We start from the raw sequence: 27,356 nt of genomic DNA, 5'->3' as shown, positions 1-27,356 counted from the left end.
ACACTATTACCGGGTTAATATGCAATTGCATATGGCATATTTCCCTGCGTCTAAAATATCGAAAGATGTCCATGACGAGGGGGGGGGGGCAAATGCCCCCCCCCCCTTGCACCCTGTGCGCACTCCTATTGCTACTCATTTCTACACTAGTTGGAAGCTTTATTCAATTTCGAGCCAAAAATGTAATTTAATATCAAATCAGGGTTGTTAAACGTTCACGAACCCATAAATTCTAATGGGTTCTTCTATTGGGTTCCGCAACAAGACCGGAAACTTTTTTATCGCACAGTTTAAATTCCGTCCAAGTTGCGTATTCTTTCATTTCAATATGGAACTTAGACCGTCTTTAAATTGATCCGGAAAGAAGGTCCCTGTGCCGTACTTCAATTGATCAGGAGAAAATGTCCCTGGAACGAATTGAAATACATAAAGAGGCTCTTTACAGTCCAGATCCATTTATGCTTGCTAATATTCCCTGCTGAACTGGAATTGAATTGATTTAAAATTTCTGACCCTTTAACAACCCTGGTTGAAATTCATTTTTTTACAAACAACCATATTTTTCACGGCTATTTCACATTAATCCCATACGATATACTGAGTTATTTTTCGCAATGTTCCAATAAAAGGTAAGAGATTTGGGCTATTCCTTTTTCTTCCTTGATGTTAAATACATTATATTCGTCACGTGCCTATAACGTTACTAGCTAACATTTGTGAATTGTTCTTTCCTTGTAACGTTAACATCTACCATACTGAATTTATTTACGTTCTTTATGCAGATGGTATGTACCCAACTGCATTTTGTTCCGTTCCGCTACAGTGGTTTACATTTTGCTACATTCCTATGTAACGTTAGTTAACCATATTGCCTTTCACTTCATTCCGTTACGGAGGATTGCATTCATTACGTTCCTATGTACCGTTATTTACTACCATGTTGCATTTCGTTATGTTTTTGTAACGCTAGTATATACCATATTGCATTTCGTTACTACGTTCCTTGTAACAGTAGTATATACCATATTGCATATTACGTTATGTTCCAATGTGCTCATTTCGTTACGTTCCTTTATAACGTTAATATCTACCATAATACATTTTGTTACGTTCCTTGTAACGTCAATCTATAACATATTGCATTTCGTTACGTTACATGGGTACCAGCAGTTGAACCATACTCTTCCTCCTACAAAATGGAACGTACCGTGTAACGCAAATTGGGTACGTTACGACTCCCTTCTTATTATTACAGATGATTTCAATTTCTCTCAGATAACAGGGGTGCATCACAATCTCTTATTCTCAAACGTAGCTTGTGTAGAATTAAATCACTTCATGCCACTCCAATAACTAAATAATTTCAATTAGATTTAATATGAAGTAATATTAATAACATAACAGTAACAAGGGAATTCGATCCTCACATGCATGAAGACATTCATCACCCAGCTTTAAATATTGACATCTCCAAGACAACTTAAAATTCATTTCAGACAGAATATAACTAACTTTAAGAATGCATAAATTACGATAGGAACTTTATGTTTGTTAAATGTGTTTTCTGTCTATATATTATATTACATTGATCTGTGTAATTAATAAATACAGTCAACTCTCAATTCTACGACCCCGGGTATAACAACTCTCTCGAAGTAACGATCCTTTTCCCGGGAACCGTGAAAAATTTAGAAAAAAATAGAAAAATTTGGAAAAAAAAGTTGAAAAATTGAAGGAAATCGGCCGAAAAATGCATTGTTTTTTCCTCCACTCATTCCGTTTACGAGCACTCTACCGCTCACAATTGGGTCTGAACTAAAAATAGACACCACCACACCATGCTTGAGTGATATCCAATAGCACTTGACCTCTGCCCTCCCCTCCCTCAAGTGCACCAATGTTACCCCGCACCCGACTGCCAATACCCAACGCACCAGGCTTGTTTTGCCACGCTTGCTCTTGGATACGGGAGAAGAGAAGATTGAATGTGCTTGGAAGTTATTTTAAATCGACTTGACTTGTTTCCTTGTCCTAAGAGCTGCTGAAAACTCGCGGGGGAGGGTGGGAGCAGCCCGAAATGACTGCTGGACTTGCAGTCTTTGCCAATGTGTATGGCAGGTCAAGCTCTTTCATCGATAAATACACTACCTTGAGAGATAAGATCGCAGGAATGTTCGAAAATACAGATGCCTGGAAGTCTGGCCCATCTGTCCAGCTCTGACCTAGAGTTCAGCAGGTTCCTGTCAGTGAGCAACTCTCGGCCTTGTAGTCTATAACTTCCGGTAACCGCTTTCATTCAAAACGTGTTCTTTGTTCCCTGTAACACTTCATAAAAAAGCGAAACAGTTAGAGATAATCAAAACCACATAGGAGTAAAGATCGTCAACCCGCTTAATGCATTGTCATCCAGGTTTCCACAAAAGTTTACTTCGATCTTACGTGCATCATAACTCCCGTTTCCCACTTCATACGTTTTCCTAATTGTGTCAATGTCGTAATATCTGACAAAAAAGTGTTCCGTTGGCTGACTGATTTCTCCCTCTTTTCCTGTCAGCAAACGTGCAGAATGTTTCAGCCACGATTTTCTTGCTGATGCGGGCTGATTACAGGCGAGGGTGCATAAGGACCCACCCATCTTCCTTTCCTTTGACGTCTAAAATGGAGCAACCAGTTCTGGATATATTCTTGAAACTAACTAACTCCCTAGCCTTCTTAAACATGAAGGTTCATGGCTGCAGCAACACAGGCCTTCCATCTTTCCAGGGACCTCCCAAAGTAGTCCCCACCCAGAGATCCGAACGGGGGACTATTTTACCTCCGGAATATTTTAAATTGGGAACATCCATGGCCTTATATTGCTGTTTCTTGACTTTTTTTTTTTTACAGTGCAGAGTTGTCAGCTCTACGCCTAACCCCCAATATGAATGGAGGAACTACTACACAAGTATATTCTTGAAAACAAACAAAAAAAACCATAGAACAAGTAAAAAAAAAAAGTGACCCTCCCCCTTTCTCCAGCTCATTCTCCGCCACTGGTGTGCACGGCAATGTTGATAATTGTAGAATTCAGTTTTTTTTATTTATTTATTATTATTATTTTTTAATGCTGTTGTCTGCATAGGAAATATTGCCCATATTATTGTCTGTTGCATGGTAAAATGTAAAGCAAGGGTAATTTCTTTCTTCTTTACACTGCTGTTAAAAGTTCCATCTTCGACAGTTGTGTTATCTTTAAAATGCTGGGACTTTTCTCTTCCGCCACCTGTTGCTCGAACTTCCAGCCGGTTTCCTTGTTTTTACGATGCAGCTGGCGCCAGTGTTTTGTCTAGCATCTGCAAAGCTCTTGCTTGCTGGATCATCCAGCACCCCATTGATTTGATGATAACGAAATTCGATCTCCATAAAGGAAAACAAGAGTTAAAATAACTTCATGTTCTGCACCTTCTGATAAGCAAATCTGTAAATTTAATTTGCATCCGCTTTTCTTCAGAACCATTCATGCGGAGGAAAAAAAGAAAAGAGTGTTCAATGTAGGAATGGTCGCTGAGACCAATTAAAAATACATTATTCAAGGGGAAAACGTTTGGAGGGGTGGGTGTTGGACATCGAGAATACTCCTAAATCCAACATTAAATAGTCAATTAAGGTGAGAGTAAATAACGATCTACCATTTTGATATGAGAAAATGCGGTTTCATAAAGCTTGTTTTCAGTTCATTTTATGCTGATGGGCTAATCGGGACTAAATATACAGTTTAAAGTGAAATTCAATTCCAAACCCGAATGATTATTCTAGAATACGCATTGGGTGAAAACAGATTTCAAGTTGCACGTTTCCTTTTTACAATGCAAGTCAAGGAAGGAGTTTGGACTGCTCCCTTGAATGGGGAAGGTGGGTGAATGAAGTTGGTTGAAGCAAAGAAAAGTGACTTTTTTTTAAGATGTATTTTACACAGCCGAACCAGAATGAAAATGACAACCCTCCCTTTATTTTTTTTTGTCAGGTACCTAGAGAGGTTGTGTACCCGAGAGATCTAATCTTACCAGTTAATCTTGTAACAGACAATGCTCCAGTAAACCCGTATAAAATCCAACATTCATTCTGCCCGATTATCTCCCGACTTTTGCTGGCACCAGTGTGACTGGTGTCAAGATTCTTCGAGTTCCGCTTGCAATAAGCGAGAGATTGTTTTCCTTTCTATTGGTCTCAGTGCAAACGGGTTTCTCCGTGAACTAGAATTGTAAGAATTTCCTGGAAAAGCAACGACTGTGCACAATTGAAACAAAGTAACATTATTTTAAATTCTCTTTTGTGAAAACTTTTTCATGTTCTATTTTCCTTCTCACAACATGCATCCTGTGCATAACATGTTGTATAACTACCAGGATAAATGGTGTTACCATCTCCTAGGCATCTTTGTGTCCGTTTGAGCTCCCTTTAAGCTGAAAATTGGTGCAAATTCCAATAACGACCCCTTCGAAATAATGACACTTTTCCCGGGAACTGTGAAAGGTCGTTGAATCGAGAGTTGACTGTAATGTTATCTCAACTATTGTATAATGAACGCAATAACTGTATAATATACCAGTTGCATTCAATTTCTGGAAAAAAAAATTCTGAAAAAAAAAAACAAAAAAAAAACGCACATCTAAATGCCATCAAAATGCATATTTGGCCAAAAGAGCATACATTTATTTACTTAGGGTGTCTGACTGCCACTCTGGAGACCTGGGTTCTATTCTCTAAGCTGCCTCATAAAGTAGCTCTGGAGCTCACCCAGCCTCAAATAAATTTGTACCTTAGGGCAATCTTGGGGGGTAAAGGTGGCCGGAGCATGGTACTGATCACTTCATTCCCCACATCCCAATATATATGCATCACGGTATGGTGCAGAATGGACCTTCACCTTTTTCTTGTTTGCAGGTTGAAGGGTGTTTGCTTTCTCATGCCTATGGTATCGTCACTAGTCTTCTAATTACTGAGCAAGAAAAATTCTGCCCCGATCTTCTTGCTCATGTGGAAGTGAACCCCTTACACAAGACATCTTAACCAATTAACATAATGGTGATAAAGGATCTCCCGTCTCCTTTCCTCCGATCTCTAAAATTCCACAGTTGCTCTTGAACCTGAATACGCACATTCAAAGAACATAGCAAAGAACATTTCCATCTGGGAAGTAATTTCACTGACAGTAATACGCCAGTTCTCCCATATCAAGTCCTCCAATTCAGCAATGTTTCTTTCTGTGACTGCAGTGACAGAGCAGAGCAACCTGGACGCGGAGAATCTTCAACACTGGTTATGCCCTGTTTAAACTTCTCAGCCCACTTTTACACTTGCGATCGACTCATACAGTTGTCACCGTACTGAACTGTCAAGTGGTGAATTTCTATCGGTTTCACGCCTTCACTCAACAAAAATCTCATGACACTTCGCTGCTCCAACTTTGAACACTCCTGTAAGGGTGCCGCCATCTAGTGTAACTGTTTCCCAGCATCCCATGCGCGAGGCAGGCATGCCAGCCCCAACTATGAATAGCTTACAGATGCCTTCACAAAATAACAAACATATAACAATGACGGTCGTATTTTAGATTTTTTAATCTACTTTTCCAGTTATTTATTGAATGAACCTTGTATAAGGGAAATTAAACTAACGGGTGTCCCACTAGCTTTCGAACCCGAAAAAAACATTACAATTTGCGAACAAACATACATAGGAAAATGAAATTCACAATACACATACCTTGTTTTACGCTGAACACGAGCCAGGGTTGAACATAAACGCACGCGTCAAAACAAAGACGGTAGGTGGCGCCAGGGGAAGTGGTGCGTGTGGGTTAGTGTGATGCGCAAATCCCTGCATCGCGAGGATTGATCGGTACACCGTACCAGAACACATGTTCAATGTAAAGAAATATTGTATATCGGGATCGTATCAGACCATTCAACGTGAATTTACGCCGTAAAGGACCATTGAAGGTGGGAGTTTGGTGTGCAATTTCCCGACAGCGTATCATTGGACCCAGCTTCTTTGAAGATACAGTAAACACACAAGTTTACTTACACATCTTCAGTGCATTTGTGAATCAGCTGGATGATGAATAACTGTGTCACGGTTATTTCCAACAAAACGGAGCGACACGCCATACTTCCAATGTGTCCATGGCAGAAATTGGGTCCTTTTTTGGTGACAGAATCATCTTCAAAGGATTGTGGCCGCCAAGATCCCCAGATTTGACACCTCCGGATTTATTTTTATGGGGTTTCCTTAAAGGTTGTGTCTACAGAAACAAACCACGATCACTGCAAGAGTTTCGAAACAACATCGAGAATACGATTCACGAGATCACACCAAAGACTCTACATCGGAGTTTTCACAATATGGAACGCCGTGTATAAACATGTCTGGACGTCCAGTGTAGACACTTGCAGCACCTGCTGTGACGATCATGTATTCAGCATGAAACAAGGTACGTGTATTGTGAATTTCATTTTCCTATGTATGTTTGTTCGGAAATTACGTTTTTCTCGGGTTCGAAAGCTAATGGGACACCCTGTACAATGAAACCCTGATAATCATTTTGGGTCATGCTGTATATTATTTTTACATGCAGTAAATTCATTTTTCACAGTTGAATGTATAATGAAGAGATTAACAATCACGAGTTTAGTGCAATTAGATATTTTCTTCAACATTCAAAGAACATTCTTTACAGGCTTAAATCCTAAACCAACTACATTACTATGGAGATCAATCATCAACCTACTGCAGAGAGGAGGCTAACCTGGTTAGTCTATCAGGAAGGAAGGTATTTAAACATGCACTTTTCAAATGTGCAGTTCTGTACGCACACACACAAAAAAAGTTGAAGGAAAACTATTTACCATAGACAGTTGTGGTTCATTTTGTTCCATCTTTCCTCAAAGTACCACGTTCTTGTAGGAAAGCAAATTGTGGAAACCCTTGAAAGGTTAATAGGGCATGATCAGTCTGGAAGACACCACAGGAAAAATGTGAGACCAAACAGATCCAATGTCATGTCTGACCAGTTACCTTCTATAAAGCTTACCATGTTATCAGTGCAGTCAGTACCCGCAGGAAGCTGGAGTGAATCTCGGGCAGGAACGAACCCACAGCCAAAGCTTCCGTGGTTGACTTCCTTCCGAGGGTATTGCAGGTGACAGCTAAACCACGGCAGACAAGGGCCAGAACTTCATTTGGAGGAACACCCTTCGTCACAGGGAATGGATTGCTAAAGAAAAAATAAAGATAATTTTAACAAAATTATATTTCACGTTGAGGGGATTAAACAACGCGGTTTATATTATAAGACGTAAGCGAGTTACTAAAGATATATCCGCGAAACTTACTTGTAAATGTTCTATTAATTTCGGTGGTCTCTGCCACCATCCACTTGGGAACTCGATGCTTTACTGTTATGTTGACTTCTGGTTCCTGTTGTTGTTTCCTTGACTACCGCTAGGGGTGTTGGTGTAGCCATTTCGTCTGCTGCTTGCAATGGGTTTGAGCTGTTGTAATAATGCAAGCCAAACATGATGAGCCTGACTACTGTCGAAATTCAGCTCGTGCGGAAAGTGCATAATCGCATGCATCTCTTTGATTTTGGTGTCGATTAGGGTGTGTGATGTATGCCTAACTGAAACTTTTTGGATCCTGTGTTTGTTGAACTTGAGGTGCCTTGCTAGTCCGGTAGTGGGTTGGGATTTTTTGCATTTGATGGATCTGCCAATGTAGTGTTAGTTGCACTCACACTGGGCATCATATACACTTGGGTTGTCTAGTGGGAAAAGGAATGATCTCTTGTGTTTGCTTAGGGCACTGGCTATTTTGTCATTGGTTTCTGTGCAAGTTTTATGTCATATTGTTTCAATGTTTTGGCTAGGTGGTTGGATGTAGTCTGGTGGTAAGGGAAGGCAATCCATTTGGCTTTATCACTGCTGGCTGGGTGGAGTAGGTTAGGTTGTCGTACTTGCATTTCCGCTTTGCTGCACCATGCAGAGAGATGATATACTGTGTATCCATTTTGAAGTCCTATGTCCGTCACTATGATAACTTCTTCCTTCAAATCTTCTTCACTTGAACAGTGCGAGAAAGCTCTTCTGTAGAAGTTAAGCCATACATTGGCTTTATATTGGGGTGGGTGGTTGGAAAGGGAGTGGATATATTGGTAACCTGCCCCTGGTTTTCCATAGATTGTGGTGGTGAATTTGTTGCCCCTCCTTTTACAAGTAAGTTTCGCGGATATATCTTTAGTAACTGGCTTACATCTTATATTATATTCTTGAAATCATAACCGTTCATTCTGTTTCCTGTATGCATCAATGTAATTCTAAATCTACATTCACAAAAGAGTACATCACTCACTTTTAATCAGGGTGTCTACCAAAATAACAAATACAAAATCTTGACTTCTTCATGACCTTTTTTCATTTTTCTTAACCTTTATTTATTTGACCCCTTTCTAGGCAAAGTTTGAAATTAGCAATTAAGAAAATAAATATTTATTTAATGAAAAACTACTAAGAGTCAGGTTAAGATGAAAACTGTAGCTGCATTTTACAAGAGAATTAGACTTGCTTAATCTATTAATGCATCCTGGACTGCATTTGGCAGACTAGCAAGGACTTGGCCAGTATAATGTTATGTGCGGCTCGTGTTGCCAACCCTATGTATTTGTGATCCCTTCAAACATTCATCCTCATCTTCATGATTAGCCAAAGTAAAATCAACTACATCAATCAATCAGTTATTGTGATAGCAAAAATTCTTGGCTTCTTATTGACTTCTTGACCTACTTGTTGATTTCTTTACTTTTTCTTGACTAGTAGACACCCTGCTAATAGTTTTTCTTGTATGTACGCATTGCTTGCATTGTAGAATTATTTTCCTGTAGTTTACGGTTATTACAAGCATAAGAAAACAGTTTTTCTTTGTGACGTTTCAGGAGAACACGCGCTCCTTTCATCAGAGATTTATTTTCATTTTGACTAAAGATACAGTTATAACAATGGTTAGTAATTTTTTTTAAACAAAAAGAATCCATTATATAATGGATGTTGTCAATGTTACATTGTTGTAATATAGCAACTTAACTGTGAAAAAAGCAGTCTGTTTTATTTTTATTTCAAATTTTTTTAAAATTATGAATCCCAAATATCATCAGGTAATTCAAATTCATCATTGTTTTCACAAAGTCTCTTGATGTTTTGTTACATTAAATTTTAAAGATGGTGGCTTACTCCATTTGTGAAAAAATTACAACATCCATTATATAACGGATTATTTTTGTTTAAAAAAATTACTAATCATTGTTATAACTGTATCTTTAGTCAAAATGGAAATAAATGTCTGATGAAAGGAGCGTGTGTTCTCCTGAAACGTCACAAAAAGGAACTGTTTTCTTATGCTTGTAATAACCGTAAACTACAGGAAAATAATCACCCTGCTAATGTTATGCAACACTGAATTTAGATTACCCACTTATGTCTGACAGTACAATTCTTGGTAAAAGCAATGTTTCCAACCTGCTGGTCCACTCTACATGAGTTTCTCGTCTGTGCAGTTACAACTTACAAAATTACACTGACAGAGCTATTTAATGCCACTGATGAGAAATTGATAAAATTGGACGTATCAAGTTTTCCCCCTGCACTCTTCGTACTTACTGAATACTCTACTGATAAAAACAACTAGGGCTATAAGTACAACATGATAAAACAGATACTCACATGAGCAGTGCTTCAATGAAATAGCACATGTTCACAAGCTGCTGCTTCAATATTTGCAATTTGAGAACAGGATTTGTGTCAGGGATTTCACGCAACTCGAACCTTGCAGAAACTTGATCGTATCTCTGGAATAAAAATAAACAAAATAAAGTTTTAGAGTATCATTCACCAAAGCTCTGAAGCTGATGATTCCAGTTTTTTTTTAAAATGTTATAGTTTACACGTTAAAATCTGGAAAAAGAGAGATGTATTTGTGAAAGTATTTGAATGACCATATGTTTAGTGGCACGCAAGTATCTAAACAGTATTCCACCTCAGAGTATACATTCTCCAGCATCACATTGTTGATTGCAGCACAAATTCTTTCATGTCAGCCTGACTGACCTCCAACATTTGTAACATACACCTGGTCCTTAAAACCCATGAAAAAGTAGAGCAAAAAGTAGAGCACAGTAAGGTCTGGTGACCATGGTGGCCACGTCAAGAACCAAGATCCTCTCCCAATCCATTGTATCGAAGAAACATTAGACTTCTATGGCAAAATGGCATGGAGCTTAATCTTGCTCGAGGATTGTTCCTTCTGGAAGAGGCACAGTGTATTCCTGTAACATGCCCATGAATAGATTTCAATTCTGCAAGTGCTAAATGACATCAACATGGTGACTTGGCACCGTGTTTGAACAACTCTATAGCTCGTGCACATGTGCAAACTGCCTACAAAACTTTTTCAATTCCTCTTTATAGTGATACCAACTTTCAGTCATTGGAACTAATTGTTTCAATGTTATGAATTTTTCTTTTAGGTTGAAGCAGAACACCCTGTGTGTGTGTGTGTGAGTATATATATGTAACAGTAAAAACAATTGGGCATCAATGATACTGAAGCTATGAATATTCTGATTTTATAAAAGACTTCAGACTTTTAGAAGTAGATAACCGGACAGTATTACCAATCAATGTGTATTCAAATTTTAACTACATCTGCAGACGTTTTACACTCATGAGCTATATGATCAATAGGAATTAAGATAGATGCTACCCCAGGACGACTTAATCACTAACTAACTAACTAACTCCCTAGCCTTCTTAAACCCGAAGGTTCATGGCTGCAGCAACACAGGCCTTTCAACTTTCCCTATCTTGAGCAAGTTCTGTATACTCTTTTCCATCCCTACCGATTTCCCTTAGGTCCATCTCAACGTTGTCCCTCCATCTTCTCCTTGGCCTTCCTACAGGTCTCTTACCATTAGGTTTCCCAACAAGAATCCTGTAAACTCCTCTTTCCTCTCCCATTCGTGCCACATGGCCTGCCCACCTAAATCTTCTTGATTTAATTATTCTAATAATATCTGAACATGAATACAAATTATGTAGTTCTAAATTATGTAACCTTCTCCACTCACCTGTCTCCTCATCCCTTTTAGGTCCAAAGATTTTCCTAAGGATCTTATTTGCAAATACTCTCAATTTATGTTCCTCTTTCAATGTAAGGGACCAAGTTTCACATCCATATAATACTACAAGCAAAATTACTGTTTTGTATATTTTAAATTTTAGTTTCTTAGATATTAAACGAGAAGACAAAAGTTTATGAAGAGAGAAGTAACATGCATTTCCTGAATTAAGCCTACTTTTTAGTTCCTCTTTAATATAATTTTCATTTGTTAATATTACTCCTAAGTATTTGAATTTGTAAACTGGTTCAAACGAGTTGTTATCAATAATTAGATTTTGATTATTACCTAAGACTTGGTTTCGGCCTGTAAGCATATATTTAGTTTTTTCTTTGTTAACTTCCAAACCTATCTCTTCAGCAGTTTTGAAAAATATTTTAGCATTATTCTTAATTGTATTCACATCATCCCCCAGTAAGTCTACATCATCTGCATATGCTAACAACTGAGTCACACCATTTAATTTTAGTCCTTTAGTTTCTTTTACCTTCCTAACAGCATATTCTAAGGCAAAATTAAAGAGCAATGGAGATAATGCATCTCCTTGTCTTAACCCATCATGAATTGTAAATTTGTCAGACAAATTAATACCCACACGAATTTTACTTTCTGTTTCACTGGTGCATATTTTTATCATACTAACAAGCTTCTTAGGTATTCCAAACTCTACTAATATATTATATAATTTATCTCTTTTTGACCGAATCATATGCTTTTTTGAAATCAATGAATAGCTGATGGACATTTTGATTATATTCCCACTTTTTTTCAAGTGTCTGTCTGATGTGAAAAATTTGATCTGTAGTTGATCTGTTACGTTTAAATCCACATTGATAATCACCTATAATTTCATTAGCATATGGGGTTAGTCTTGTTAAAAGAATGTTAGATAATATTTTATATGTTGTTCAGAGTAGAGAAATTCCACGACTTAATCAGGTAGGAGTAAATAAATAAATATATATATATATATTGCTTTGCATGTAATAATGAGAACAAAAAAAAACCCACTTACAACGTATGACAATTAAGGGTCTTGTGGAAAACATACAATTATCATATTTTCCTGAATACTTTGACTTTTGAAAATGTTACATTTTTTTTTAATTGGGGGAATGGGCATTACACATCCTCATGGTTACTTCCAAATTTGGTCCATCCAGTGTCCATAGGGTTGACACTAGAATTAATTTTCCAGAATTTTTTATTTTTAACATAGCAGGAAATAAAATAATGATACGTAATAGCAAAATGGTCTCACTGTGGAGTTCTCTTCTTCACAAATGGAATAAGCAGCCATCTTTGAAATTTAATCCTACAGAAGAGATCAAGAATCTTTGTAGAAAGGAAGATATTTTCGAATCATTGATGATCTTTGGAATTCATAATTAAAATTTGATAACATCTTAATTTACATTTATATATATTTTTTAATATGCTTGTTTCACAGATGTCATGTTTTAACATTGATCATTCATTGCAGCCTCTCAGATAGCATATTGGTATTTTCATTGCCTTGTAATCAAGGGGTCCTGGGTTCAATATCCAGTGGAGATACAGTTGTTCAGATACCACTTTAAAACCATAGGTCCTCTCCTGATTAGCCTATCTGTGCATAAAGTGAACATACAACAACAATTGAAACAAACATTCATTGTATAACTGATTCTATTTATTTCTGTTAAATTTACAACATTGTTCTAACCATAACGTTAATCAAACTGAGCATAAATGCCTGATGAAGGGAGAGTGTGTTCTACCAAAACGTTACATAAAAAATTGTATTTATGTGCTTGTAAGAACCGGAAACTACTAGAGAATAATTTTACAATGTAAGCAATACATTCATACAGGAAAAAGTACACGCAAAATCCTGGCATGGGGAATGCCTTTATAACATTGACCTGCTGTTGCCACGTTTACTACAAAGAAACTTGCGGTCAAACAGCCAACTAGGCCTACTGCTGCCCCTCTTTTGGGCAAGAAGCAGCAACATTAGAATCCCTCCTCCCAAAAGTAGCCAGCAGGAAAACAGGATTTTGTCGAAATAACCGATCTGCACTGTGAATGCAGGCCAGTTCTTACCCCTACTGGCCTTACGACTATAGTACCATTAGAATGCTTACATATTAAAATTACTGAAGTGGAGTTTGAGTTTTTGTTTTAAGTCCATCTTATGCACAGATAGGCTAAATGGAACTGGACCTACAGTTTAAAGTGGGATCTGAAACATTACCACCATGCAAACAGGGAGGGCCAAAAAGAAGTGGAGATGTGAACTTGTTGCTCCATCACTCGAACTCAAAAACAAGAAAGGGCAAAAGTTATGCTTACCTGCAACTCATAGATATCTGCATAGAGACTGTCCAAGATGCCATGGAGGGTGCCGATCATCTTCTGCAGCGTTACCGTCCATTCCTTCTTGTGGAGGACTTGTGCGACTCCTCCACCTCCGATCTGTGGAGTCAGGGCCATGCAATCTGCAGCAACCTTCACCATCCACTTGTTGCTGCTGTTCACCAGCCGCAACAGGATCTCCCCCAATCGACCCTGAAAAGGATTACAAGCATCGATAATCCAGAACTTGCACTTCAGCGAACATAGTTCAAGATGAATAAAGTAGCACGATTTCAGTACAAAAATCTGAGCACATTTCAGGATCAAAAGTGGTCTATAAAATGTCATTTTGTTGTTAAAATGGTGAAAAAAATCCCCTATTTTGATTTGAAAACTATACTTATTATACATGTTTAAAAGTTTATTTTGCATTTTACTGTTCATTTTGCATGATTTTGTGAGAATTTTGGTAGGGAAATGTACCTCACACCTTTTAAAAACAAAGAAAAACATTACAGTTATGTTATTTCTAGAGGCACATATTTTTGGTAAATAAAAAAGCAAAATTTCGGTAAAAACAGTCAATTTCGGGTTCAAAAGTGGTAAATAAAATGAAATTTCACTGTTATAGCGGTATATAAAATTACATTTTGGTTTTGAAAATTGATTTAAAAACTGCACTATTACACAAAATCAACCTATCCCTCCTAATAGCACATTAAATCATTACCAGAATATTAAGTTTATTCCTGTGTAAAGGGGTCCTTTTTTGCTTCTCAAATATTTACAGCAGAATAAATCAATTTTCCATGAATTGCATAACTCACAGGATATTTCAGAAAGTGTCGCTTCAGTACATAAATGGTAAATTTCGTGTTTAAGAGTCTATTTTGTATTTTGCAGTTCATTTTTCATCATTTCGGGACAAAACAGGGTAGGAAAAGGCACCTCACACCTTTCAGAAACATGAAAAATTAACATTACAATGTGTTATTTCACATTTCGTGTTTTTGTCAAAAATGAAATATGCATGCCTCTAGTTATTTCATATGTAGTGTTTCTGCCAAATTCTTAAAATTTCTACATTTTTATGCTGTGAGAAGAGAGGTGGCTCAAAGTAATATCTAATATTTTGCTGTAACTGAAAATGAGTAAATGGCTTGTACAAGAATACTCCACAAATTCAAAATATCCTCCATTGTGACCAAAGCTCTATACAACACATGATGTACATGCTGGTGAATGTAAGCATTGTCCCCCACTTCTAGTTGTCATACAGGCAGCGACACTAGCACTAGATCACAATAAACTGTTAGAGTTTCACTACTAATTCCTTCAACCACATACAGGCGAACCCTTAATTTACATTCCCTGATTTCAAGTTTTCCCATCTTGGCCCCGAGACATGCAATCAAGGTTTCACTGTAACTGAATACATGGTGTTAAAAATGAAAGGAGTGGGGAATGTCCTCATGGCAGATAAGTTATCAATCAACTCATCATTCATCCTCATTATTGTTTAAAAAAAAAAAAGTGGGAAAGAAATGTTAAATGAATGATTTATGGTAGAAACTAGGAATCGGCTGACATATAAAATTTACCAAAAATTATCCAATATAACATTTCAACTGGTCCTTAAGGAACCTGAATGGTTCACCTAATGGTTCCTGCATTGACTGCAATGCAAAAGAAGCCACATATTTAGACATTTACTTCTTTAAAAAATAGGGCATGGAGATTATCAATAAAAATTATAACAAAATGGCAGAATGTTCTCCTAAATTATATTTATAGATATATTGGATCGGTAATACTATTGGTAATTTTACCGATAAGCATATATCGGCTGATACCAATAGGGTATCGATTAATCTGTTCTATACCTAGTAGAAACTTTTCATGATCACCTGCAAATTATTTTACAAGGACCACTTTTGGTCTTGTCACAGACTAAAGTTACCCATACTCCCATACATCTGAAATGTTGCGTATGGTGTGGTGTTACCCTGAACACAATCATCATTACATGGTCGACATGATCAGTGGTGCAGGATGTTTTGAGGGGGTACAAACTGCACTTCAAAAAATCTCATCTTGTGTGAATGTGAAAGCGAGAATGATAATGGAGAATCAGCAAAGGTCTCATTCATCCTTACCTCAATTTTTTATATAAGTGGCGAAAATCTGTAACAGGGTGACCACTCTAGGACCATGATAAAATTCAAGATTCATTCCCGGTTTTGAAGGCGAACTTTTCAGATATTCAAGGATACAAGCAGATGTTTTCTCTACTTCAAACATACCTATCACCCACTTCTCACCACCCGCACACATACACACACAAATACATTAAAAATATAGAGTCTGTGTGATTCGAATGTATCCAAAAATTCTAATTCAATTTAATTAAATGGTGTATATATTTAAAATAATTAATTTATGTTGCGGAGTTCACATTTGCCAATTCACATACTCAGGTTTGAATCTCCAAACACAAGTCACAATTTGATTATGTTTCTGTTGAAATATAATTTTCAGCTTCGATATATACTAATCTATAGAGGCATGCATATTTTGCTTTTAATGAAAACACGAAATGTGAAATAACACATTATGTTAATTTTTCATGTTTCTGAAAGGAGTGAGGTGCATTTTTCTATACTGTTTTGTCACGAAATAATGCAAAATGAACTGCAAAATACGAAATAGACTCTTAAACATGAAATTTGGAGTTTATTTACCGACATGACATTTTCTGAAGACAAAATTATCCTGAGAGTTATGTAATTCACGGAAAATGATTAATTCTGCTGTAAATATTTGAGAAGAAAAAATGAACACCTTCATACAGGAATAAATGTAATATTCTGGTAATGACATGAATGTGCTATCGGGTATTCCATTTACAATGCAACCTGGAGATGGGGATAGTACAACTTTTGAACCAGAAGTGGTATACATATAATCCTTATACCAAATTGAAGCCTTGTTCATGCATATATTTTTAAACTGGGGAACAATGATTGGATTTCATTAGTGTCCACGCAGTGTTGCCAGATGTAACGGGAAGTGTAAATGAAATTTTTACAAGGCATGAAAACTGGCACATAACACAACATGTACGGGCATGCTGTCGGTAATTTACAGTTTGGTTAAGTGGATTAGTCCAGCATCTATGGCAGTGAAAAATGGAATGTTCATTTCTACCGATAGCCATCTTTAAGGGGAAACTAGGAAAATCGTTGTTTATAGAAATTAAGACTGTGCATTGACAACACTGCTGGTGTTTCAGTGCCACAAAAGGCATGTTTTGAAACTCTATACATCATGCAATTACTGAAAACAATAAAAAAGAAACTTGGCAATTTTCGTGAAAATAGTGTTACTTGCATGCACCTGGCAACCATGCGATGCATTAGGAATTTATCACAATGAGCCATTCTCATTTACATTGACAGCAATTACATATTCAGATGAAGAAACAAACTTATCACAGAATTCAAGGAATTCCTTGTGAGTAGCCACCCTGTGTAAGCACTCAATAACAACACATCAAGCACATTTTGAAAATAACTTTCTTTTAAATAAAATTACATAATACAGTGGAACCCCAATTTCATTTTTCCTAGTTTTACATTTTCCCACATTTTACATTTTCCCATATTTCTGTACCTCCTGTTAGTTCCAAGGTTAACCATTACAGTGGAACCTTGATTTTATATTTTTCAGGGTACCACGCTCAAATAACCTAGCATATTGAGCGTGGTACCCTGAAAAATGTAAAATCAAGGTTCCACTGTAATGGTTAACCTTGGAACTAACAGGAGGTACAGAAAGTCTCAGGTGATTTAACTTTTCCATTAGCTTTCAAATGAGACTAGGACATGTTCTTTTGCTTCACAGGTTTTGGAGATTTTAAGTTTCTTCAAACATCTTACTCAAATATCATTCGAAAAAAAATTACAGTTGGTGCTTTAAGTCCACTTTGTGCACAGTAAGGCTAATCGGGACTGAACCTACAGTTTAAATTTGAATCTCAACCACTATGTGCCTCCACCAGGTATCAAACCCGCGACCTGCTTATTACAAGGCAACGACGCAACCAATGCGCCGTCGGGAAAGCCATTTTTTTTTTTTTAGAAACTGTGATTATATTCTAATGGGGCATTGAGTGTTATCAAATTGGGGATAATTTAAATTTAAAAAACAAACATGTTTATACTGCAACTATTTGTACTTGTCAATGTTTGAGGGGGTATAACTTGGACTGTTGTTAACTTTGGGGAGTAACATATAACCGTATTAAAAATTTGAGGTTTCTGCAACACTGAACACAGCATCACTTTCTTCATCACTGAATCACATAATCCCTCTTACCTTGAGAGGGCCACAAGGACCAGGAAAACTCTTCATGCAAGATTCCAGGCATCGCAGACCTCTGTACGTAATCTGCAAACACAGAAAGAGAAAATAATTGCACCTCACTCAAACAGGGTTCCTCTGGATTTTGGCAAAACATGTTCCTTATCTTTTCCAGGTAAATATGGTGATTTTTAACACTTGTGACAAATTCTTAACCATATTAAAACATAATATATTTACCTATGAATTGTTTTATCTTAGCTCACAAAACTAGCATAATTATTTTCCTGATATTACGCTCGTATTCCCGCATTTCCTTACGTATGAAAGGTGTTGAATTCATGATGGATGCGGTAAATGCAGTTTAAAAATACTTACGTGAAATTTAGAAATTTCATATTTTGGCATTGCACAATTTAATAGTTAAAGGGTACGGCGGTATAATTATGTAATCGATTTCAATATCCTTGTGTGAATGATTTTGTCTGTAGGTCGACTTTACGCACAGAAAGGCTGATCAGGAATGGACCTACAGTGGAATCTGAACCACTGTGCAATATGCCTCTACCCGGTATTGAACCCAGAATCCCTTCATTACAAGGCAACGACGTTACCACTATGCCAAAGGGAAGGAACTAATATCCTTATATTAATCTTCTGTTCAGAAATGTTTAGTATGTGTGTGTGTATCTGTAAATGCATCTGGTGTTTTTCTTCTCTCCTCCTTTTGTGTGTTTTGTTTATTTTGTTTCGTTCATTGCACCTTTCACCCCTGTACATGTATAAACTGTGTTCGGTGGGAGAACAGCCCAATCATTGCTCTCCCAATAGGTCTACACTTGACATGGCATAACAGGATTCTACAACAAACATACAGTTTACACACACTATTAACCATTAACAGATAGTTACCATCCTGGCGAGAAAGATTTTCAAGTACAAGTACAGTGCTGCACAAAAAATTATAGAGCTATTCACCATGGATAGCTGCAGTTGATTATGCAGTATCACATCCTTGTGTGAAACAAAATTATTGTTATCACATTTTCTATGGGCTCCGAAAAAAATGACATTAAAATAAAATTCTAAAGTGTAATACTGTTTTGGTCCCTCAACTAGTAAAGTTCTATTGACGATAATTAAATAGTTCACTGAAATACATTGGATTACGTAGTACTGAACAATATGTGCTGATAAGTATCTCAGTCTACCAGTAAGCTAGGTAAACACAATTTTATTGTGCGTATAGATTAGAGCTGAGCTGATCCCACCATTTGCCGATACCCACTGATACTTGTATAATTCCAGTACAAAATAAAAAGGCTAGTTACCGAGTCATACTAACTCATCACATCACTAGGCATGAATTTAGAAATATATAATTTGGGGAGCCAGTCCGAGCCTAGTTTCTCAGAAATATAATAATAAAAGTGTTTCTATTTAATACGTTAATATAATTATTGGTAGATTCGTAATAATATGTAAATTAATTAATTGGTACTTAATTTCTCCGATGCATATGGAGAATTGTTGTATGTAACCACAGACTTAAGAAACAGAGGAAATATTATTTTCAGTGCTTACCCCCCCCCTTCCCCACCATTCCCACCCACACATATATTTTAAAATTTTCATCCCTGTACTTCGAACAGCAATTCCATACACACTCATATCCAAACCCACACAACTTTACACTCTCTTTTCTTCTAAATGTGTATAACTCTCAAACTTTCTTTATTTCATTGTTACTATAGAACACTATATATAATAATGTAAATTCATCACATTTTCCTTATATGTAGCTTTTGCATTTTTTTTTACTATATAGGGCATCAAGTCATTATTTGTATTAATTTTGTTCAAAATGAAATGTTGTATGGCTTTATTGTAACCCTATGGAGATAATAAAATAATAATAATACCTATTTTGATCTTTTTATCTAGACTAAAAAATATTGTTATTACATAAATAGTAAATAGATGCTATAAAATCAGAGATAAAACAGCAAACATTCATCATCTAGTTTACGTGTAGTTAAGCCGGCTAAAATTTGTGTGACAACAACTGTCCTGGCAAGGAATAATGTCAAAGAAGTAAAAAAAAATAAATGAATATTTATTGAATAACAAATGGGTACGTCCATTAGATGAAAAGTAAAGTTTCTGATAAATATTTTATGTTATTTTTATTTTCCTGTAGTTTACGGTTATTACAAGCATAAGAAAACAGTTTTTTCTTTGTGACGTTTCAGGAGAACACACGCTCCTTTCATCAGACATTTATTTTCATTTTGACTAAAGATACAGTTATAACAATGGTTAGTAATTTTTAAACAAAAAGAATCTGTTATATAATGGATGTTGTCAATGTTACATTGTTGTAATATAGCAACTTAACTGTGAAAAAAGCAGTCTATTTTATTTTTATTTTAGATTTTTTTTTTTTTTTTTTTTTTTTAAATTATGAATCCCAAATATCATCAGGTAATTCAAATTCATCATCGTTTTCACAAAGTCTCTAGATGTTTTCTGTTACATTAAATTTTAAAGATGGTGGCTTACTCCATTTGTGAAAAAGAAAACTCCACATTGGATCTATGTTACCATTTTCATTATTTAATTTATTCCAGTGTTCTTCTGCAATGAACGAGGCTTCCCAGACATTCAACTCTGTGTTTCCCGTTAATCTTTTTAAAACCCTTCTCTTTTTAATCAAATGCTTCTCTTCGATGATATGAGTTGACAAACCTGTTCTTGGGTTTAGATTTATAATGTCCAAATCATGTTCGTGCCATCTTATTGCCATTTTCCTTGCTGTTTGTCCCACATAATCTTTTGAACATGAACAACTTATATTATATATTCCTGTGGTTTCCACATCTGGTAGCGAGTTTCTCATTTTGAATTCATTAAATGTACATTCCAAACTTCTTGGTATTTAAAAACAATTTTGAAATTAAAACTTCTAAAAATTTTTGCAATTTTATGTGAGAATCCCTTGTGGAATGGAATACACACAAATTTCTTTTCAACAGATTTTTCATCTTTGTCTGTATTTCTCTTTTCCTTTAGTTTTCTTGCAACTTGTTTTTTGATTTGGTTTATTCTGTTAGTGTGAAAGCCATTTTCTTTTGCTATATTAAAGAGCCTTTCTTCTTCATTTTTGATATCCTCATTATTAGACCATAGTCTTTGTGCTCTCAGGAAAAAATTTAAAAATATGTTATCCATTGTTATACGCGAATGTTCTGATTTGGCATGGATGTATTTTTCCCCCACTAATTTTTTTCTATGGACTGATGTTTGAATTGTTGAGTCAGTTGTCTTAATTTGCAGATCAACTAAGAACATTGACAACAGATTATTTATAAATCTTACGGATATTGAGGTACCTGATGAGTATATAGAAATTTTTCAATTCGGAATGAAATTTTCAGTTGGTAGTGCTTATATACACAAGGAAGATTTCAATAGAGAAAGCACTGAATTTCTTAGATGATGAGGAGGAAAAAAGAAAATTACGAAGTCTCACACATGATGCTCTTGATGAACGTTTAAGTTTTGAATACAACAGAAGAACTAACAGAGGTCCAAAATACACAGAACGGGAGAAAGAGCATATAAGGTTGGGAAAAAAAGTTCATGGTTTCAAGATCTGGTTGAAAGAAAACGACATTTTCTTAATAAAATCGGACAAGGAAAATAAACCTGTCCTTATCCGAATTAAGGACTATAAAGAAAAAATGGAAGAATGTTTCAAATTAAACAATTTCACAGAAACCTCTCGAAACCCTATAACTAAAATAATAAATGAGGTAAAGAAAGTAATTGAAAGCAGTATCACGATACCAAGAGAAATGAAGAAAAAACTCATTGTCAAAAATTCAACCCTGCCGATTGCCTTTGGACTACCAAAAACTCACAAACCGGGAACTCCAATACGACCCATCATTGCAACTTTCACACATCCTGCATACAAACTATCCAAATATTTAGTTGAAAGACTTGCTATAATTAAACAACAAACACCATTCAGTGTTAAAAATGCATATGAAGTGAAACAGAAACTAAAAAATATTGTTTGGAATAGTGAGTATCGTATTGCAAGTTTTGATGTTGAAAATTTATATCCTAGTGTCCCAATAGAAGGTGCCACAGATGCATTACACAGATGGCTTATTGAGATGAAGGTTAACCCAGTAGAATGATGGGAAATGGTTCGATGGTTTACTGTATGTGCAAATTACAATTACTTTATATTTGATGGCAAAATCTATCAGCAAAATAATGGTCTATCAATGGGAAACCCAGTATCCGGAATCATCTCCAGCATTTTCCTTCATTACATAGAATCTCCAATTGTTAATGCGATAGGTGCGGATATCAAACTCTACATCAGATATGTAGATGATGTGCTAATTATTGCTAAAAATGAGAACACCATCATGGACGTATTTAAATCGTTAAATGAATCACATCGTCGCATAAAATTCACTTGCGAACCCATGAATAACAATGTAATTTCTTTCCTTGATCTGCAAATTAAGACAACTGACTCAACAATTCAAACATCAGTCCATAGAAAAAAATTAGTGGGGGAAAAATACATCCATGCCAAATCAGAACATTCACGTATAACAATGGATAACATATTTTTAAATTTTTTCCTGAGAGCACAAAGACTATGTTCTAATAATGAAGAAGAAAGGCTCTTTAATATAGCAAAAGAAAATGGCTTTCACACTAACAGAATAAACCAAATCAAAAAACAAGTTGCAAGAAAACTAAAGGAAAAGAGAAATACAGACAAAGATGAAAAATCTGTTGAAAAGAAATTTGTGTGCATTCCATTCCACAAGGGATTCTCACATAAAATTGCAAAAATTTTTAGAAGTTTTAATTTCAAAATTGTTTTTAAATACCAAGAAGTTTGGAATGTACATTTAATGAATTCAAAATGAGAAACTCGCTACCAGATGTGGAAACCACAGGAATATATAATATAAGTTGTTCATGTTCAAAAGATTGTGGGACAAACAGCAAGGAAAATGGCAATAAGATGGCACGAACATGATTTGGACATTATAAATCTAAACCCAAGAACAGGTTTGTCAACTCATATCATCGAAGAGAAGCATTTGATTAAAAAGAGAAGGGTTTTAAAAAGATTAACGGGAAACACAGAGTTGAATGTCTGGGAAGCCTCGTTCATTGCAGAAGAACACTGGAATAAATTAAATAATGAAAATGGTAACATAGATCCAATGTGGAGTTTTCTTTTTCACAAATGGAGTAAGCCACCATCTTTAAAATTTAATGTAACAGAAAACATCAAGAGACTTTGTGAAAACGATGATGAATTTGAATTACCTGATGATATTTGGGATTCATAATTTAAAAAAAAAAAAAAAAAAAAAAAAAAAAATCTAAAATAAAAATAAAATAGACTGCTTTTTTTACAGTTAAGTTGCTATATTACAACAATGTAACATTGACAACATCCATTATATAACAGATTCTTTTTGTTTAAAAATTACTAACCATTGTTATAACTGTATCTTTAGTCAAAATGAAAATAAATGTCTGATGAAAGGAGCGTGTGTTCTCCTGAAACGTCACAAAGAAAAAACTGTTTTCTTATGCTTGTAATAACCGTAAACTACAGGAAAATAATTCTATCATGCAAGCAATGCGTACATACAAGAAAAACTAATATTTTATGTGTACATAAATCTTTAGAGGGGGCTCCCTGATGGTGTAGTGGTACCGCAGTCACCTTGTAATCAATAGATCCCGGGTTTGATACTCAGTGGAGGTACATAGTGGTTCGGGTCGCATTTTAAAATGTAGGTCCAGTCCTGATTAGCTTATCTTCCTTAGTACTGCCATTCAAAGCCGTATGTTCCCAATCTAATCTCGGTGGAAATGATCGATTGATTTGCTTTATTTTACTCTGATCTTTGTGCCACTTTTGGATAATTTGCAAAGATGGGGATGGGTGATGATGTGATGAAATTGATGAATTGACTCACAAACATCCATCCCCAGGCTGGGATTTGAACCCGGGACCCCTGGCGTCGTAGCACGATGTGCAAACCACTCCGCCATGGGGGCAGACTTTTGGCGGAAATAATTAACCCTCACGAAAGACAGAAGTGAAGAGGATACGTATAAATTGCTGATTCCCTTTCCCGCTTGAACGTAGATAAAACAAAGATAATTTCACAGTGACCTTCATCTCTCTTTCCCAATAACTTCATCTCTCTTTCCCAAGAACTCCGCAACTACCTGACCCAGCATTAGTGCGGGGGGGGGGGGGGGGGGGTTAAAAACATCCACCTATCTTACGACCATGATCTTCAAGCAAGAATTGGCAATGAATAGTTTATTTCCCACAGCGTTAACTAAGCAGTTACATGCCTTCATGGTCACGTTTGGGTCCAGCTTTCACTTGTTCATCCATGCATTTCATCTTGTCATCTGCTTCCCAGGACGGTGGGGAAGTGTTTCTAGGAAAATCTACGGAACTTCTCATCCTGGTCTTCCAATCTGTCACAAGGAAGGGTGAACAAACATTTCAAAAGAACAAATGTGGAGACGAGCTGTTGCCTTTGCCTGGTTTTCTAGCCACCGAAAATCTTTGGTATCGGTAAAAGAAAATCAACCGATACTCACTGATGGCGATATCGCCAGTATCGGATGTATCAGCTCAGTCCTAATATAGATATATATATACAGGGTGTTTCTAAAGGTCGTTTACAATGCTTGGGAGGTGATTCCTCACACGAAAACAAGCAAAAAGTCTAAGTTCCATTTTTACGACTGAGGCTTCGTTTCCGAGATAGGAGCCTCGCAAAAGGTGACAAAGTGAACGTCACACCTGACTGGGACGAATACTATAACAGATAGAGAGGCGGTTCCAAGGGAATCATAAAGGAATCGTATGTGCTCAGTCCGGAAGTCACTATGAAAAGTTCACTGCACACATGCGCAATGGAGTCCTCAAAGGAATTGGGGATTTCCAGCAAGAACAATGCATGGAAAAGGTATGTAACGCAGCAAGAAGGACCGTGACAATGAGAAATGCGTTAAAGACAACACATCCCGACCTCAAACATCAAAACATGAGCACCGAACACAAAATCCGAAAAGTTGAGCACGGTTGCATACCCCAGTTACACGCGAGGAATGAACGAATCATGTCATGTGGCATACGAGAGACACATTACTCCACCAGGAGCAGGGAAAGAAAAACACAATATCAGATGATTGCGACAACGTGTATTTTTACACGCGACAACTACGTAATATCCCCCCCCCCCCACACACACACAACAAACAACAAATGCTACAATGTCTTATGCACAGACAGTGTGTGTCACTGTACACCAACTGAAGATGTCACTTTCACCACACAAAGGGGGTGGGAGCAATACCAAAAGTGTTCGCACGCGATCATTGTGACGTAAAAGAGACCAGTTTTGGAAGCGCTGCACAGGCAAGTCTGGCTCTCGTAGTCTACGTTTGACCTTCATGACTGCTGTTCCCGCGAGAGGAGCTCGAAGGGTTGGTTCACAATTGGTCTGTGGTGTTCGTACGGTGATACGGCCAATTTGTGCAGTGTGCCAGTGTTAAACAAAAACAATACTTTGCGGTTCCAGCTCCCTATTACACAGATGGCTGCGTATACGACCCAGCAGCTAGCAGACATGCATCTCATGTATGGGGAGGCACGTGGTAATAGCCGTGAGGCAAGGCGTCTTTATGGAGAACGCTTTCCACATAGACGTTTACCGTCTCACACCTTCTTTCAGGTAGTGGGCAGTCGACTGCGTGAAACAGGGTCAGTGTTACCACCGCGGCAAGAAGTTGGAAGACCCCGAAGTGTACGTACACATCAGTTTGCAGAAGATGTGTTAACAGCGGTCGCAGAACATCCTGGCACCAGTACGCGAGTGCTCGCTCGGGCACGAAACACGTCTCATTTGAATGTTTGGCGAGTGTTGTCAGAGGAAGGAATGCACCCTTTTAAACTGCAGAAAGTACAAGAACTGTTACCTCGTGACTTTCGCCCTTGTATGGAGTTTTGCCAATGGTTGTTGCATCAGCTGGACATAAACCCTCACTTCGGGGCAAACGTATTGTGGACAGATGAAGCCATTTTCACCAGGATGGATGTCTTCAATAGTAGAAACAGTCATGTATGGGACTTTGACAACCCACATGCACTTTTTGTGGCCCATCACCAGCACAGGTTTTCAGTGAATGTGTGGTGCGGGATAGTACATGATCATTTAATTGGACCATACATTCTCCCTGTTCGCCTGAATGGTCGCACGTATCATGCATTTCTTAGTGAGGTTCTGCCTGAACTGTTGGAGACCGTACCTTTGGCACTGCGGCAAGAAATGTGGTACCAACACGATGGTGCACCAGCTCATTTCGATTGTAATGTACGACATTTCCTGCATGACGTGTTTCGCAATAGGTTCATTGGTAGGGATGAGCCTGTGCCTTGGCCACCGAGGTCGCCAGATCTCAACCCTCTCGATTTTTTCTTCTGGGGAGAAATGAAAACCCTCGTATACGACACACCTGTCACATCAGCTGAGGACCTCGTTGCTCGCATCAACGTCGCTGCCGCGACGGTAGCAGATACACCTGGCTTGTTTGCTCGTACTCGACAATCCTTGATTCGTCGCTGTCATATCTGCGTAGAAGTAAACGGCAGACATTTTGAAAACCGTCTGTGATTATTGCCCTCGGCAAATACCAGTGAGAACACTCTTGGTATTGCTCCCCACCCCCTTTGTGTGGTGAAAGTAACATCTTCAGTTGGTGTACAGTGACACGGACTGTCTGTGCGTAAGATATTGTAGCATTTGTTGTTTGTTGTGTGTGTGGGGGGGGGGATACTACGTAGTTGTCGCATGTAAAAATACACGTTGTCGCAATCATCTGATATTGTGTTTTTCTTTCCCTCCTCCTGGTAGAGTAATGTGTCTCTCGTATGCCACATGACATGATTCGTTCATTCCTCGCGTGTAACTGGGGTATGCAACCGTGCTCAACTTTTCGGATTTTGTGTTCGGTGCTCATGTTTTGATGTTTGAGGTCGGGATGTGTTGTCTTTAACGCATTTCTCATTGTCACGGTCCTTCTTGCTGTGTTACATACCTTTTCCATGCATTGTTCTTGCTGGAAATCCCCAATTCCTTTGAGGACTCCATTGCGCATGTGTGCAGTGAACTTTTCATAGTGACTTCCGGACTGAGCACATACGATTCCTTTATGATTCCCTTGGAACCGCCTCTCTATCTGTTATAGTATTCGTCCCAGTCAGGTGTGACGTTCACTTTGTCACCTTTTGCGAGGCTCCTATCTCGGAAACGAAGCCTCAGTCGTAAAAATGGAACTTAGACTTTTTGCTTGTTTTCGTGTGAGGAATCAC

The 27,356-nt window shown here is 37.2% G+C and overlaps 1 protein-coding gene across 1 annotated transcript in view; it reads right to left on the bottom strand.

The window, feature by feature from the left end:
• Positions 1 to 27,356, bottom strand: part of LOC145994011 (proline-, glutamic acid- and leucine-rich protein 1-like) — an 87,582-nt gene that overhangs the window by 38,443 nt on the left and 21,783 nt on the right. Inside the window, exons 5-8 of the mRNA XM_083130081.1 lie at positions 17,921 to 17,992; positions 13,541 to 13,756; positions 9,753 to 9,877; positions 7,073 to 7,255 (exon numbers count right to left, since the gene is read on the bottom strand). Of these exons, the coding sequence (XP_082986207.1) occupies positions 7,073 to 7,255; positions 9,753 to 9,877; positions 13,541 to 13,756; positions 17,921 to 17,992 (596 nt within the window). The remainder of the gene's footprint in view (positions 1 to 7,072; positions 7,256 to 9,752; positions 9,878 to 13,540; positions 13,757 to 17,920; positions 17,993 to 27,356) is intronic.

Source organism: Lepisma saccharinum, chromosome 10 (assembly GCF_977018435.1).
Source record: "Lepisma saccharinum chromosome 10, izLepSacc3.1, whole genome shotgun sequence".
Lineage (NCBI taxonomy): Eukaryota > Metazoa > Arthropoda > Insecta > Zygentoma > Lepismatidae > Lepisma > Lepisma saccharinum.
This window is presented reverse-complemented; position numbering and strand designations above follow the sequence as displayed.